This window comes from Uloborus diversus, chromosome 1 (assembly GCF_026930045.1).
Source record: "Uloborus diversus isolate 005 chromosome 1, Udiv.v.3.1, whole genome shotgun sequence".
NCBI classification, from domain to species: Eukaryota; Metazoa; Arthropoda; class Arachnida; order Araneae; family Uloboridae; genus Uloborus; species Uloborus diversus.
The window spans coordinates 129,889,069-129,907,581 of NC_072731.1; the positions used below are offsets into that span (position 1 = coordinate 129,889,069).

Genomic DNA, 18,513 nt, shown 5'->3' on the forward strand with positions numbered 1-18,513 from the left:
TCGTAATTATTGTTTATCCAGAAAAAAAATTTATAATTAAGATAGAACATTATTAATTTTTTTCCTGTATAAATAAAGTATGGTCTGCTTTTCAAAAATAGTTTTAATGAATTTAAACCTGCAAAAATACTATAAATCATTAAGAAAGATTGCATAAATTTTGGATTTTATTAGTTTGGAGAAAAGGGGTGTGTTGTGCACCTTTTAATAAAATCAAAGGACAGCACATCCCTATCCACCAGATTACTTTTATGGCTAATTTCATGAAAATCAGTCTAATGATTTTGACCAAATACAAAATACTGAAATGAAATGTGCTTTCTCTTGTAAGTTGAATTTTCAGTGATCTTAACAATGTTGCACAGACATACAATTAATTAAAATGTTTGTCAAGTTATTATATTTCAATGAGCCTGTTTTCAGATTTTTGAATTAATCATCCTCTTAATGAATAAAACTGAAGATACTTATTTAGTTCCCTCTTTTCTGTAGGCTCGTTCTAATCACATCAAGAAGTGTGGGAAGTCTCGAGGCTTAGGTGTCCAGAGCATCCTCAAAGCCCTGCAGCTGCAGGAGAAGCATGCCCTGGAGAGGATCTCGATGGGACTGCCCCTCAAGCCGCAAAAGTAAGTGTCTCTCTAGAAGGTACTTTGCTTGGAAGATGAGATGGGTGTAGCCTTTAAAATGTTAAGAATGAAGTTATGGTTCCCTAAAGTTTTTAAAACATCCATTTGAAAATGTGACATAAATGAGGGGACCAACATAAAATAAATCTTACGCTTTAAACTTTAACTTTAATGAATGTTTTGAAGAGTAGGTCCTACACGATCATTAAACATCCTTTGGGTCAATCCATGTGAAATCATACAGGAAAAGAAAAAAATGTTAATCACTATTTTTGATTTTTAAAATTTTTTGCCTATTATTTAACTGTTATATTGGGAGTCTGAAACAGTGGTTTAAAATTTTTTAAACCTTCAGACTTTTTTTTTTTTTGGCAACCACTTTTCAGTAGCTGTGGAGTCGACTTTTCATGAAACTAGCACTTTACAGAAACTTTTAGAACTTTTTTATTTATGAATGTATCAAATTTTTTTTTAAACCTTTAGATAAAACAGAAAATGGCCTAAATTTCTATTATAGTTTTTTTTTTTTTTTTGATAAATTCTAACAAATTTGTGTAACATTGGCTTAAAAATAAGATTTTTGGTGTTGTTAAGACAACCGGTGTAGTTAAAAGCTTAAGACAACATTATGAGAGGCGTCATCGTCGCCTTTGCCGTTGATTTTAATCAAACTATTCCAGTGGTTCCCTAGATGAACGCTTGCAGATATACTTCAAGCCTGTTCAAAGTCATCTCCTTTTAGGAACTCTGTACAATCTCTGCATCTTAAGAACACTTTTAAAAGCCCATATTAATTCTATTAAAATTAAAGGCAGTATTCCAATAACTTTGTAGCAAAATTTTAATTTGTTATATGCATATAATGGAAATGGACCCACAAATAGAATCAATATGGACTAATATGATTTAAAGTATTATTCTTACTGGACCAGAAACAGGTAAGTCAGCTCATATTCCTTGAATTCCCATGGTTCTTGCACATTTCCATTGCCCAATATAAGTAATCACAATGTCCAATGAAAATTTCTTATGCCATCACCATCATCAAAACTGAAGGTCAAACCTACAATTATACGCAGTATGACATTACACTTAAGAAGATTATTTTGTTCCCAGGGAAGAAACAGTTCTTGATTAGGAAATGAAGTGAATCAGTTTCTTTTAAAACCTCATAAAAACGGAACACAAAAGTTATATAGTATCATGATATTTTAAAGCAAAAAAATCTGCATAATATTTATTCAAGTCAAATAATTTTTCAACCCAAACGCGTTCGGGACCAGCCTCTAGTATTAATAATAAGGAGGAAGGTAAAAACTTTAAAAAAAAAATTACATTTTAATTAGTTGAAAATGTGATTAATGATTAAAGCAGCAATTTCTAAAAATTCAGGAAGAAAAAACAATCAAATTAGTAAATGCCCCCCTTCTTCCAGGCCCCATCATAGTCAGCCTTTATGGTAATTTGCTGCTAGCCGAGTCATGGTTTATGTACCTTGACTCGGCTAGCAGCAGGTCTTGAACCTGTAGAATCAACTCACTAGGATAATGAAAAGTAGACATAGCTATACTTTTGGCATTAGATCAAAGGCAAAAATTGAGTAAGGTCTACTATGGCTGTTAGCCCCTCATTTATTCATTATTTTGAAAATGAATAAATATGTTATTGTATAAAACTGGTCATGTTAAGATCATATTGTTTTATAGCCGTTTTATATATAGAAATTGGTGACTTTCATTAATTCTTCCAATCAGGCCTCAAAAACTTCCGAAGAAGCTGAGCATCAAGAGACTTGTTGAACCCAAAAGGTAAACATTTGGTAATTCTTCAATCAGTGACAAAAAATAAATGAAAAATATAAGAAAATTGCTAGATGTAATTTTTAGCACTTTATTTATTTGTTCTCTGCTGCTACAAAAAATATAAGAGTTAAAATTCACGAAATGCCATTGTGCTTATAATAATAAATTGAAAGAAAGGGGAGTTCAACCGAACCAAGCACTGGGACCAGAGGTCTTTTGCACTAGTCCCCAAACAGAAGTCTTAAAAACAGACCAGCAGCTGAAGTAAAATTCAGCAAACACCCAATAGGAATATCATGAACCTCCCAGAGTTCAAGCAAACGATGACCAAGGTGTTCAAACCTATAGGCAGAAAACACTTCACAGTCACACAGAATGTGAGTAATAGTTTCCTCCTTAAAGAGGTAACCTCTGCAAATTGAATCATTAGTGACACCCATTATTGCAAGGTGCCGCTTTGAGGCGTAAATACCAGTAAGAAGACCAAAAGCCTTGTCAACACTATTTTTGTTAAGAAGCCTGTATTTTTGGCATATGATTCCCAGAGAGAATCAGGTCTGTCCTTCTTAGGATGGAATATGTTCAATGTCATCGTGAGATAACCTCTCCAACGGGATGGTTTTTCTCACAACAGCCATCTTAAACATTGTTACTGCTTGAGCATAGATAAGACTGTGGCTGATTTGTCCATACTCGTTAAGATACAGCAGTTAGTGCATGGGAAGGAGTTGAAACCTCCGACTGAAGACTTTTGGTTTCTCCTGCCTTCTCAGGAATGGTTGGCCCAGTGGCTTTCGCCTCCCATACCAGCCTCTTCCTCTTTTGCCTGCGCCCATGTCTGTTGAAATTTTGTGCACAAATACGTACTCCCTGCCTCCCTACTTCAGAGTCGGTGGGTTGCAGACATGCACCCTCACCCTCTTGGTCAGTGAGTTGTAGACTTGCACCCTCGCCTCCTCCAGTAGCAAGGTTGCTGGTTCACTCCTGCAGCAGTTTGTGCAGGGGAAGGAGTTGAAACCTCCGACCAAAGATGTTTGGTTTCTTCTGCCTTCTCTGGAAAGGCCGGCCGAGTGGCTTTCGCCTCCTGTATCAGCCTTCCCCTCTCCCGCCCGCGCCTGTTGCATTTTTGTGCAAAATTAAGTACTCCCTGCCCCCTTACTGCAGAGTCGGTGGGTTGCAAACCCTCACCCTCACCTTCTCCAGCAAGGTTGCTGGTTTTCTCCTTCAAGTCAGCCTCCAACTCCATGGGAGCTGGGAACTGTGAGGTGGTAAAAGGTCAGCATCCACACAACCACCCTGTACAATTGCAAGGCAAATTACAACAAGGTTTCACCCGGCTGTTTCAGACATCATACAACTTAGATGTCATCAGCACGGTGCCTCATACCTTGGAGTCATTGTGCGTTGATTATATCAGGCTTGGAGTCAATTACAAGGGAATGTAATCTATTACGATTATGATTACGAGCACGAAAAAAGGGATTACAATTAGGATTATGATTATAATCCTCTGTTAAAACGTAATTAGGATTACAGCAACTCAATTTCATTATGTAGAAAATGTAATGGGTTACGATTATAATATGCCGATTATGATTTTGTTTTCAATAACAAACCCATAATGTTTATATATCACTCGTTTGCATAAACAACGTGATAGTTGAAAGTTATGATTTTTGATTTAATATTAAAGAGATAATTGCAACTACTGTTTACAGGCCCACGCCAAGCCTGATCGGCGCCGTTGTGCAAATGTCTTTTGCAGGAGCGACAAATAGAAGGGTCGAGAGGGGGCGGTCAACCCCCAAACTTTTTGAGAGGAATGATAAAAAGTGAGCACATTTAATTTGTAAATCGCAAATCAATGTTCAAGAAAAACAATCTTGCTTGTTACACATAATGGTTGATGAGACTCGACCCATCTCCAGACATGAGCAAGTGTTTTCCGTTTTTTAAATTATTAGAAATTCATCAATCTTTTACCGGCCTTTTCTGAACAGAAAAAACTGATGAGAAATCATAGTTAATTTTAGCTAGAGACGTAATTTCGTCATACAGGCTAAATAGCTCGTTCTTGTGTGCTCTGTGTAACGACGGTTATGAGAGGTCCGTGCAGTGGTGTGGCTGCATGATTTTCACAGAAAACTGCTTTGGTGTTTTACATTCATTGTTACACTCATGTTTTAAGTGTGTCTATTTAATAAGTGTTCATCACTTTCTTCTGCTAGAAACACATTTCAGCTGCTCAATGCATAGTATGCTTTCATAGATACTCTTTAGAAATACATATTATTTCTGAAAAAAAAATCTCTCACATCAACAAATATCACTTATGGGGGCTCCGCAACTATACAATCTCCCCCCCCTCTCCTGCTATCATGACTACTAGCTGTAAGCCAAATGAAATGTATTTAAGAAATTCGACCCCCAAAATGAAATGCTGAAATGCCACCCCTGGTTTTTTGAGGGCCTTTATGCCCAGGCGTTCGGGGAAAATATGTTGTTAACACCTGGAGTGAAGTTTTGTAGACAAATATAAAATGAAAAAAAAAAAAAAAAATATGTTTGGTATTTAAGTTATTCAAAAAATACTGTGTGAATATTTAATTTTGGAATTTGGTGTACATTTTTACTTTATGTTTCGATATTTTTTCCAGTTCAGCAGCTCCTCTGATATGCTAAAACTGCGCTTTGAAAAAAGGAAAAATTTTAAATATCAAAGTCAGCGTCACTTTGAATACAATCTAAACTCTAAGTGATGAATAATTGATAAAACATTTATACCTGTCAAAATATGACAAAACAGGAGCAGTGGCATAACTAGAAAATAGTTTTGTGGGGGCACATAGAAAAGAAAACCCTTTAAAAAGAGGGGTATGGGGGTTTTCCTCGGAAAAATTTTCGGAACTCGTAGTTTTAAAAATGCAATTTTAGACTGTCTTTTGTATTGTTATGGGGGAAAGGTACAAGGGGCCCGTGGTACCAGAAATTTGTAGAAGTTGACGCCTTAAAACACAATTATAGGACATATTTATTGATATTAGAATAAAGGATGGAACTCTCCCCAATCTTTTTTTTTTTTTGAAAAATAGATGGGAATCAGTTTCTCCTCTCCCCTCCAATTTTTCAAAATTTAACTTCCAAAAACGCAATTGTAGATAACTTTAAAGGTTTTTGCAGAAAGAGGATTATGGAGTTCTCCCCTGGAATATTTTTTTCAAAATTAAAGTCCTAAAAACTTAAGCAATATTCTGTGATATTAAGAGCAGAGGTTCAAAGGCTATTCTACTTAAATTTTTTCAAAAGTCATGTTTAAAAAACCTAGTTTTTGATAAAATATTAAATAAAAACGGTTTGGAGGTACTTGCCAGAATATTTCCTGAAATTAAAGTCTTAAAAATGCAATTGTAAGACCATATTTGATAACTTCGAATCTTTCGATATCAAAGCTCCAAAAATGCAAATGTGCTTACCGTATTTTATTAATTTCATTTTTTAAAAATGTATGATAACATGATGCAGTGAAATTGATACGAACAATAGTTAAAAATCAAGAAAAGACACATTGCATAAATTATATAATACATACCACATATTCACCGTTAAGAACCAAAATGGGGAATAGCAAATTTCTTGTGCTTCCTTTGCTCAACCTTTTATAGACCTACCGAAATATCATTCACTGCTCCACATATGTAGAAAAGTGCTAATGCATGCATCAATTAGCATCATGTGTGCTTCAGTATAAAAGATTGTGTATTTGAATAGCATGTCCAGACACAACACGGCAATAATTTTTCTTTTCAGATAGGCAGCGAGGCAGATTGCTTGTTTTAATGAGCAGTATAATTTCACCGCCACTATTAGATACAATGAAAAGTTCAATCTAACAAATATTTAAAAAAAATCTTATTTACCAGGATTTAGATTAGATATCACGTAGCAAGAAATAAAGGCTATACATACATTAGGGTGTTTTTTTGGTTGGAGGTTTGACATAATATCAGTTGTAAACATATAAAAAATACATTTAAGATGAAACTATGTTGATGAAACAAAATGAGAAATTATTTTGAAAATATTTAAAAAAAATCTTATTTACCAGGATTTAGATTAGATATCACGTAGCAAGAAATAAAGGCTATACATACATTAGGGTGTTTAAAGAATCACTGAAACACAAATGCAAATTCGGTTTTCTTTTGACAAAATCTTTTCAGTCATCCATCACTTTCTCATGAAAGTATAAAAATAATCAAAAGCTTTTTGTTGCGCAGAAGTTAATTGTACTTTTGATATCATTGTACTTTTTCTGCTAAAATAGATTTTGAGACGGCAATGTACTTCGCTCGTTTGCCTAACATTGGCAGATAAAAAGGAAAATTGATGAATGACCAATTGTAAGGATTTGGGAAGACATTTCCCCAGAGGATCTAAGACGTTCCTCAGGATACTAATTGTACTAAACACTTAAGATAGGTCTTAATTTATGACGCTCATTTGCAAACAGAGATGAGTCAGGACCACCGCGAATCTTACATCCCCCTTCTCTCTAAGATTTGCGGCGGTCCCGGATGAGCACTGGATAGCTTGAAGTCGTTTTCTATGTTACTATTGAACTATGTTATCTTTCTATACAATAGTAAAAGGGCGGCTGAAATTTTTTCACTTTCAGAAAGTCAAGAATACAGGATTACAAAGCTAGGTTATGATTTATTTTACTAAGATTACAGTTACGATTACGCATGAAAAGCCTGATTATGATTTCGATTACGATTATGGGAATATCCCATCGACAGATTATGATTGCATAAAAACGTAATCGATTACTCAGATTACGATTACTCCAAGCCTGGTTTATATGTTTAGGCACTTTATATAGTTTTGCATCTTTTTTATAGATTTTTGTTTTGAAGTACTAGATAATCAGGAGAGTGCAATACCATGAAACTGCATATACATAGTGTGTATGCATTTTCGTAGCATACACATTGTGTATAACATCCATTTCAGAGTATACATTATGCAGTTAGCACACTTTGGAATGTAGAAACAAAAAGTCAGTAGATGATTCAGTGCAGTGTAAAATAAACATATATGTTTTGTCTTATTGTGTATTATACACATAAGACCTGTTGACAAATGCGGTATCACATTGATACTAAGTGCTTTTCTGTTATAAGTATGTCATGGTGCATTTTAAATCTTGGTGATTAGTTTTTATTTGTCACCATATTTGGTCAAAGTTACCTTGAAGAAACTCATTTGGAGATACAGTGCATTGTTTTTTCTTTTCATGAATGTGCAAAAAATCAGCTAAAGAAAAATATTGAGTCATAAAATGATTTATTAAAATGTAAAATTACAAAAAAAGAAAAGAAAAAATAGATAGACACCCTAGTATTTTAAAAAAAAATGTGTCTAAAACTGTAGGTTTGTTTGTGTGTGGGGGGGGGGGGAGGCATTCTTTAGCAAGACCCCTTCCCTAAAATGGTAGTCTGTATCTGCCCCTGGGGGTGAGATAATCCCTAAATAATGTACCAAGAGTTGTTTTTTTGTGTCTCAAAATGTGGTCCTTCACGAAATTGCAATTATAGAAGCAAGCGCACATTTCAGTTTTTAAGCATTAATTTTTTTGTGAACAGTCCCTTTAAGTTCCATTTTGGAATTGATTTTGCTGAAAACTCATTATTATACTTTTTAATATACTTATGTATAGTTCATTCTGAGCTAATATATCCTCAGTACTTCTGATAATGTGTATGTTTTAAGTGTCATTTTCATCTGAACAATCTCTTCCAGTCGGGTACAATCAGACATACAGCTAGCCAAAGCCCTCTCTCTATCTCTGGAAGAAGAAGAGCGGAAAAAGAAAGGGGATTTTCTTTTAGATGTACCCTTGGAGGGTAGCATATCTGCCCTCGAATTGCTGCCTCCCTCAGAGTTTCATAGGCCTGGAAAGAAACTAACGAAGAAAAAAGGATTGTAAGTAAATTGAAGTGTAGAATCAGTTTGCTTGTTTTGAAATTGTTTTTTTTCAATTTAATTTAATTTATTGTTATTGTTTTGTAGACAATGTAATAAAACTTCATTGATGCCTTGTAAAAATGTGATAATTATCAGATTTCTGAATGAAAAGTGAATATTTGGGTTCTTAAGCTCCTAGTTGTATAGTAGTAGGACGTAAGAAAAATAAAGTATCTTTTTTTCTGTTAGAAAGTAGCTTAGAAATTTTCTGAGACCATTTGTTGAGAAAAACGTTCTGAGTGATACCACAACAGAAGAGGGCCATTCCACCATCACAAGCAGGACAAAAATACTCTTGACTTTCATTAACATTTTTGTCATATCTCTTAGTAACTTAATGAAACTGGGCTAATCAAGTTTTTAATCTTTACATTTGAAACAAAGATACTCCTAACATGGTTATATTTTTATTAAACAATTTTGTTATTTAAAATTAAATATATTTGCATTCGTCACGTGTGGGACATCAAAGTCAATCTTTTGTAACTTGCTTATAAATTAGTAAATATTTTTGCTCGATTAATGTATTAATGTTCAAATAACTTGTAGATTTTGAGAGCAAAGGTTCCAATGTAAAGGAAACATATATCATTTGTTAAGAAACAATGTTTGAAACCATTGAAAAAATTATTCACTGGGTCAGCCCATAAAAAAGTAGTCACTTTGTCCCACATGTGACAGTTCATTTATTTGATTAAAAAGTAATTATATAAAAAAATAATGGCAAAATATTTTGCTCAAGGAATCACACATTTGTTTCGAATTTGTTAAGCAATAAAATTTTTATCATTACCATTTTAAATTATTAGTTTTAATAAAATATGTGAAGCGTCACATGGGGGACAAAATTACCTTTATTCTGTGGAATGACCCAGAAGAGTTATCAAGACTAGCATTATTCCGAATAGGTTACAATCTCACTAAGAAGTAGAGGGTAGGCATCTCCCTACTCAAGCACCCATGCATCTAAACAAATCGGACAACACCTTGTTTAGCACTTAGTTTCCTCTAGGACTTTTGACTGAAAAGGAGGTGTTGACAACCGTTCTATTAATGGGTTTATAATGATTAAGTGGGAGGAATGTTCATGATAACTTCCTTCTTATAAAAGGGAAACATGATTTTTTTTCTGAAGCTAAAGTCATTTTAGTCATTTCTGTTCTATTTGTAAGGGTTAGATGTTAATGATAAGTCATTAATTTTTTCCCATGAAATTGCATTTGAGCTATATGCAGTGGCGCAGCGAGGGGGGAGGGGGGGAGGTTTGAGTGTGAAACTCCCTCCTCCCCAGAGGCATTGGCTTTAACATAGATGCAATTTCTAATACATTAGTTTATGAATATGAAAGGGCTGTTTTGATTTAAAAAAACCCTTTCAGAAGGTATTTTTGATATTAAAAAAAAAATCCCCAGAAGGTATTTTTGATCAAAAAACCCCCTCCAAAAGGTATTTCTGGTTGCGCTAGTGGCTATATGTGTGTATTCAATCAACTTTTCTCTGTGTGATCACTTCTTGCTGTCAAATAACATGTGGGTTCATTTCTTGTACTGAAGGACAGAGACGCCACAGCTGCTTTTACGAACTGAAGAAGAAAGGCAGAAATTACTTCTGGACAGAGTCACCTCCATTGTCGCACCCGTGGTATAAGACTTTTCTTTCCTAAATAAAATATTAATTGACTGCACATTTCTATTAATAAATAAACAATTCTTTAAAACCCTTTTGAAGTGAACCACTGTCAAACTTTAAGAATGTCAAGGTTATTATGAAAAAATGCCAAGTGAATAAAATTCTTTCACAATATTAGCTATTTTTCTTATTTAGTGAATGCATTTTTTTAACGATACAACATTAACTTACATTAAAATTTTATTATTGCATTTCAGAAATAATTTAATACCGATTTTCTTTCAGCCTGACCTTATACCTCCCAATCTCTTGGCAGAGGTTGAAGGAACTGTTTCCACAATGGCTACTTCCCAACATCAAGTAAGAAAAGAGGTTTTAAAGATCATGATAAATATAATATATTTGTTATAATTTCACTATTAGAGATGAAATGAAGCGCTGAATACTGAAGCTTTTCCCAACAAATGGCCGAAGCTTGGATAGAAGCTGTACAGTGTACATATTGAGCTTTTTAGCATTGAATGCTTAATAAATGTATCTGCAGTACCCTTTCATTTTACAAATGCAAATTTCAGATTTCAAATGAAAATGTCATACTGTTTCAATCTGACTTCAGTTGTATAGTATTAGGTTATTTTAATCTTACATTTAGGACTGTCATATTGAAATTAAAATAAGCTTGCATTTCTGAACTTGTTTTTGGCTTAGTTATTAGGGTGGAGCAAAAAACACCTTTTTTTATTTCGATGATGGGTAGTGCGGAAAAGGTGCCATTGGTAGAGCAAAATGCACACAAAGAATTTGAATTTTTCCTGACCATTTCTTGGTAAGCCACAATTGGGTTGTTGTTTCAAAAAATGCTTTTTTTTTCATGTTTTTAGCTAAAATTAGTAAAAATAGTATGTTCTATTTTTAATTATCAGTTGCGCGGAAAAGGTGCCATTTGTGGCACTAAACTCCAATAACAATTTTGGGGTGTGTGGTATAGCTCTTTCCTTTGCCACAAATGAGTAGCAGCTTTAGCAATTTTCATTTTTTTTAACATTTTCAATAAAAATTCTCAAATAGCAAAAATTTTATTTTCGCCATATTTATTTGCAGTAATTATTCAGTTTTATCACATGTGCTGCATTTTTAGATACGTGGTGTGTTATAAATTAACTACTTACTGCGTATTAATTTTTTAATTTCAAATATGCTATTAAAAAATTTAATGCAGCTCTCTGTTTAATTAGAGTTTAAAACCAATGGGAGTAAGGCATATTTCGTTCTTAATCACTGGTTAATCTTTTAAAATAAGAAAAAAGTTATCTATTAACTAAAAACAGTCATGTGAAACGACACTCCTGTAAGAACATGAAAAGAAAAGCAAAAAAAAAAAAAAAAAAAAAAACACCGGTGTCATTGCAGGTGTTGAAAAAAGGATGGAAATAATAAAGAACTACAACATTCGGTGTACATTTTTCATATGAATGAACTCCCGGTCTGACACCTGATAAATAAGATAGAGAAAGTATTGAACCTAAGAGCTTTTTAACCCAATCAAACCTAAGCTGATGGCATGCGAAAACGTACTTAGGCTATCATTCTAGGTTACCTTTGTCATGTATTTCTACGTTGGCAAAAGAAAAGGAAAATACTGAAAATTTGAGCACAGACCAAAAACACATAATTAATAGTTGTGCAACTGTTTCAACTGGACTGTGCAGAAGTTAAAGCACTAAAATGCAGAAATTCAACTCAAAAAAAGCTTTTTTTACATAAAACGGTGTAGATAAAAACTCTGTTGAAAGTAAAAGCAGAAATTTTCTGTACATCCACACCATCTTCAATTCTTTGTTGAGTTCTGTGCTGTTTAACCTTAACTTTAAATGCAACTGCACAGTTTTCGAATTACACATTTCGAATTTAAAATTTGTACTCAATAAGTTGTTAATTTATGACACACTACTCGTCTAAAAATGCATCACATGTGATAAAACTATATAATTATGGCAGAGAAATATGGCAAAAACAAAAAATTTTCTATTTGAGAAAATTTATTAGAAACATTAAAAAACTGAAAATTTCTAAAACTTCCACTCATTTATGGCAAAGGAAAGAACTATACTCATTATCGAAAATAAAAACATACTATTTTTACTAATTTTGGCTAAAAATGTGAAAAAACAGCATTTTTTTAAACTTCAATGCAATTGCGGCAAATCAAGAAATTGTCAGAAAAATTCAAATTTTTTATGTGCACTTTGCTCTACCAATGGCACTGCTTCCATTACCCATCATCAAAATTTAAAAAAAAGTTGTTTTTCGGCCCACTATATTAGTTAAATGTAGAATGTTACCTTTTTTAACCATTAAAAATTAGCATGTTATGTTTGTAAACATCACATTTTCATCCCATTTGGCAATTGTCTTTGAAGGCCTTTTGAAGCATCTGGAGTGTTTCGATTGCATTTTTCGAAGTTTCACGCAAGATGGGAGAGGGGGGTGTAGTGGAAGCATAGAGAAGGGAATGCAAAAGAAGTATTAATTTGGATTTGCTTGCATGTATTGGCATCAAAGTTTTTGTTCTTGTTTGGCAATTTGAACAAATTCTAGTTATTTTTTTCAGTACTATTGCATTTCACAATATTAAGAATTCCTCTTTTTTGCTTTTCCTAGCAGGCTGCACGTGTGTGGCTTCTCTCAAGCAAGGCAGAGGAGAAAGACTCCTATTATGTAGAAGATCTGCAAGAATTTGTAAAGCCCTCGGAAGTGGAGCCTGGTAGCAAAGTGGCAGACCTTTCTCAGGTTCCTGGACATAGGATCTACACTCAGCAACCTTGCGAGTACTCCTTTTCAGTGCATGACCAGGAGGGGGAAGAGGCAAGTCTTTATAACCTTTTTTTTTGCATTATATTTCATCTTGATTCAACTAAAATCATTGGCGTGTTTTATCATTACCTTGGACAATTCTGTTGGCAATATAATTACCATAACTATCTGCAGAATATTATGGTAATAGTTGTTTGCATAGATATTCGCACTGCTTTTAAATTCTATTGATTTCATGGTAACACTTGGTAAAACAGTGGGGAATAATGTATTATACCATTCAACAAATTGTTTGAACTAACTGGACGACCAAGCCTTGCTCGGCTTTAAAAGAATTATTTTTTGTTAACTTGTGTTTTTCTAAGGTTCTCTCCAGTCGTTCGATATGCTTCCGAGAAGCGAGTGATATACCTACATGTAAACACTTCCATCAGCATTATAATCATTTCAGCTGTAAGAAGACTACTACCGAATATAGGCCTGCTCTCCCACACAGACATCCACCCAGGGAAGTTTTGAGCTGGTTGCGTATAAATATTTAACTCACGGTATTGCAAGGAAGTAATTTCTAAAACCAAACATGGCGACAATAAATATGAAAAAATGGATTGAAAATGCGGGATGACCACATACCAAACAAAGAAGATTCTGAATGCAATTAAATCAACAATTTGCTTTAAACTATCTGTTACATTTTTGTTTCCACGATACAATTTTCCTGTCTTTAAGTCATAGATTTTAAACTTGGAGCCAATTTTACTACGGCGAACCCAATTTTACTCGGTTTTTAACCCAAAAATTTCTTTCATACTATGTTGCGATTCACGATTTTATCCCAATCAAGATTTTCATTTGGAATAAGTACTTTTAGTGTAGTTGATCCCTTCATGCCAGAAAATGCTACATGCAGCATACTATCCATAAAAATGTGATCCACAAAGCACTCCAACAAATTATAACAACAAAATATAAACAGTCTTAACAAAATATAAGCAGTCTCAAGACGTATGTTTTTGCAAAATAAAATTTAGATGCATGATTTAAAAAAAAACATAGAAAATTATTTGAAATGTGAAGAAGAAGAAAAGTAAATAAAATAAAATAAGTTGGTCAAACAATAGTTTTGCTCAAAAAAAAAAAAAAAAACAAAACAAAGTAAAAAATGGCTAATATCAGCCAAGCCTGACAACACTAAGCAAGTTTTAAAAATTTAAAGCCAAAAGAGACGTATTTTCATTGTTATGGGTGCAAACCGTCTGCCTTATGTGTTAATTCACAGTTTTTTTCAAGGCTTAACTTAGACTTTACATTAAAAAACTGGTTTTTCATAAAAAATCATGTTTCTGCAGAAAAAATGCTGATGATGTAGATGAACTTAGAATGCGAAACTACAATTAAATACAAAATTTTATCAAAATCATTAGAGCCGTTTCCGCGATACAAAATATATATATATTTATATAGTCAGCCACAAGAATTGCCCATTTAAAGATATAAGATGTAGGTTGTGCTCCCTCCTGAAAAGGAAGCTAAATATTTATGTTTCAAAATTTCAATATTTAAAATATTTTTAAAGACAAATTTAATTTGTTGACATGAATAAAAATCCATCTGTGCATATAAAATAAACTTTTTTTTTGCAGCTCATGTACACTAGATAATAGGTAAAGGCATAGCAAACATTAAGTTTGATACATGCAAATGTAGTCGATTGGTCTTTTAGAAGTTGACTCGTTTAATTCAGCATATCATTCATTTATATATATAAATTGCTACTTCTGTATGTATGTAAGTATTTCGGGGTAAGCTTCAAAACTACTGAACTGATTTTAACCATTTTTTCACCATAGATAGCTACATTATCAGGGAAAAACATAGGCTATAATTTATTCCTAACAAACTTAGTTTAAAAAAGTTATTATGGGAAATAGTAAATTTCTTTTAATTTCCCCCATTGAATGATTAAATATAAAACCCATAGTTACAAAAATTCGTTTCCTTGTTACAACAGCAATATTAATAGTAATCATAATGAAAATTTTGAATCAAAGCTTCTATTGAGCAAGCATGAAATTTATTCGCCATCATTGCTTTCTTAGGATATTTAGCCTCATCTATGCCAATAATCGATAATGGGGCTAATAAAAATACAATTGATTTTGGCAACACTCTTCAATAAAAAGTGATTTTTTTTTTTTTGCAAAGGCTACTTTTTGCACACTACAGGGAACATATAAGAGAGTTTTTTTTTTTTAAATCTTTTTGCTATTGTTAGAGAATGCACGGTTAGGTTAAAATAGAGATGGAATAGTAAATTTTGAGACAGATCGTATGCATAGATAGAAGCCACCGCAGGCAGCATTCTTGGGGTAAAAAGATGAAGGGCCCAAAACAGAACAGGAGATAGATATAGAAGATATTTTATTCGTATTCATATTGATAAAGATATAGATTGCTTAATACAGCAGACAACTTTATTTAAACAGCCGCCAAGGGTGGCAATCTTGGATTAAAAAAGTGAATGACAAGGAAGCCAAACAGCCGCCGTAGGCGACTGCTTCAATAAAGGGTAATGGGGGAAAAGTGCGAACCAGCTGGTCGCCGCAGGCAGCTAGTTTGTAATAATTCAGTTTCAAATTTTTACTGTTACATAACATTGTGAAAAAGTAAGTAGGTTTATAAGTTGTGACTCAACTTAGAAAACTGTATCTATCCTACCCATGCACCATCATTACTTCTGTTAAAGCTCTGATGTTAAACAAGCACAAAGGTTTTTATTTATTTGCAGCTCAAAATCTAGTTTACACATTACCGAAAATGCTGCTGAGATTAATTGAAAAAAAGAAGGCCACTTTTCCACAATTTTTGCCAGGGGTTGCTAGGTTTTAACAAAAATTCTCTCTCTTTTCACACTCATGTATGTATATCTTAGTGTTCAGGTCTTTATATGAATCAACTAATTTCTTACAAATTTAATTCATATATATGTTGCAGAAGAGATAGCAAAGAAAATTTGGAAATTTGTTCAACTTCTACTGCAAATTTTTATCAGGAGATTCAACTCTTTTGCTTTTGATATTTTAAAGTTTGCATTATCTACTATTACCGTAATTTTCAGGAAGCCAATTTGACTTCATTGTCTCTACTCCAATGTGATTTAAATATAAAAAAAGAAAATTGAAGAATTTATGTGCTCTTTTGCGATTATGAAACATTTATGCAATTTCTCACACTTTTTTTTTTTTTAGCAATCACGATTGCTTATTGTTCTCACTTGATTGTTTTGAATTCCTATCATTTTATTTTCCCACCGCCACCCTCCGCACCATCACCGTCGACCGGCTCCTCACGATGCTGCTCCTATAGCGAAAGCCGGCTCCAGGTTGCATCCATGTCCTACATACACAACTACACACACACACACAAACACATAGACACACTCATACAAACAACTACCCACACATTCATGCCTGCACACAGACACAAACACATATGCCTACACATACCCCCCCCCACACACATTCATACACACAACTACTCACACACTTATGCCTGCACACAGACACGCATACCCCCCCCCCCCCACACAAACACACGTCTACATACACACACTCGTGATTGCGAAAAACATAATTTGAATTCAAGATATCGAAATTCAATTTTTTTTTTTGAGCAATCACAATTGCTTATTGCTTTCATTTGACTGTTTTTGGCGTCCTATCATTTTATTTTCCCACCGCCACCCTCTGCACCATCACCGTCGACCGGCTCCTCATGATGCTGCTCCTATAGCGAAAGGCGTCTCCAGGTTGCATCCATGTCCTACACACACGCGCATACATAGACAACTACATACACAAACACATACACGCACATACACAAACACATACACTCACGCATACATACAGACACCTACACATACACAAACACAAGAACATACACACACGCATACACACAACTACCCACACATTCATGCCTGCACACAGACACACATATGCCTACACAACATACCCCCCCACACACACATTCATACACACAACTACCCACACACTTATGCCAGCACACAGACACAAACACACATGCCTACACACACATACACATACCCCTACACACATACACATACCCCCTGCACACAAACACGCATACCCCCCACCAGCGGACTGGCTACCTTCGGCCCAGTCGGCAAAATCATATTTTGGCCCACCATTGTGAATTTAAAAAAAAACAAATGAATACTGCTTCTATATAAGCAAAACGACATCGGGCCCCCTATTCCCACCATACTTCAAAACTTAAATGTTTATAACAAGTTAAAGACACGTGTAACAATAAGAACTCAAATTGAAAAAAAGGAAAGAAAAAAAAAACAAGTTTTTAATCTGTATTTAAATTACATGAATATATGGTACAATAACACCATTCCACGGAAAAACGAATATTTTGTCAAGAGCATGACAGCTCATATATTTCATTAAAAGTAATAATTTAGAAGGTTAATGAACAAAATTTTGGTGCTTAAGGAATCCCAAATGTATGTGTTATTTATTATGAAAAAAAAATTTGTTCGTTACATTTTAAAATTATTCCTTTTTGATAATATAGATAAGCTTTCATGTGCGTGACAAAGTTGCGGTTTTTCCGTGGAATAGCTCAAAAAGGTTGAACTGTAAAATTTGGGCATTGAAATAAAGAAATTAATTTCACTCAAGCGTTGAGCAACCGAGATAGTTCTGATGAACTGGAAGCTATACTGTCAATCACTTTATCATAGTCGTAATTAAATGATCGCTCGACATGAATCAGCATGTAGTCCTCTAGCATTTCTTGTCCAATGTTTGAATGTAAGCGATTTTTGCCTACTTTTGCACACTCGCACAATCCAATAAAGTGCACAGTACATTTTGCACTAACAGGATCTAGCCAAGCAATGTCTTATAAAAGTGGTTCATTTGCAACAAATCGTGGATTGAGTAATGCAATTGTAGTATCCAAAATACTGTAGTAGATATTCACCTCAAACTGTATGAATGATGAATTTAACAGCCTTGCTTAATCATGAGATAATTCATCAGGAGTTTGCTTTATTTTTGGAATTCCCTTTTCTGGTAGAAAACCCTCAATATCGACGAAGTAACATTCTTCAGTTAATTTATTCTGCAGATAAGAAGTAAATTCACTCTCCTTTTTAAGAATACCCTCGTTTTCTCTCAAGTCCTAAAATTACGGTGTGGATTTTTTTTGGTGGCAGTCAAGAAGCAGTAGTAATTTGTTTCAAAACTAACTGACAATTTGTTGACTTTGGTTGAGAGAAGAACAATGACTAACATGACTTTTAAAACAAAGTAATTTTGCAAATTTTTGAAATTTTCATCGAATCTTTGCATAAATATTTAGTTTCATGAAGTGAATGTTTTGGTGGAAAATTAGTCAAATTAAGCACGCTGCTTTATTTTCAGTTCCGGGAAAGTCGGCTAGTCGGGGATCCCCGACTAGCCGACCTGGCCAGTCCGCCCCTGCCCCTCACACATAAACACACACGCCTACATACACATACTCGTGATTGCTCGTAATTTGAATTCAAGATGTCAAAATTCAAATTAATTTTTTTTTAATTC

At 33.9% G+C, this 18,513-nt stretch overlaps 1 protein-coding gene across 1 annotated transcript in view; it reads left to right on the top strand.

Moving 5' to 3' along the window:
- LOC129232126 (uncharacterized) overlaps positions 1 to 18,513 on the top strand; it is an 81,818-nt gene that overhangs the window by 4,238 nt on the left and 59,067 nt on the right. Inside the window, exons 3-8 of the mRNA XM_054866369.1 lie at positions 493 to 626; positions 2,381 to 2,434; positions 8,231 to 8,413; positions 10,009 to 10,096; positions 10,370 to 10,444; positions 12,746 to 12,949. Of these exons, the coding sequence (XP_054722344.1) occupies positions 493 to 626; positions 2,381 to 2,434; positions 8,231 to 8,413; positions 10,009 to 10,096; positions 10,370 to 10,444; positions 12,746 to 12,949 (738 nt within the window). The remainder of the gene's footprint in view (positions 1 to 492; positions 627 to 2,380; positions 2,435 to 8,230; positions 8,414 to 10,008; positions 10,097 to 10,369; positions 10,445 to 12,745; positions 12,950 to 18,513) is intronic.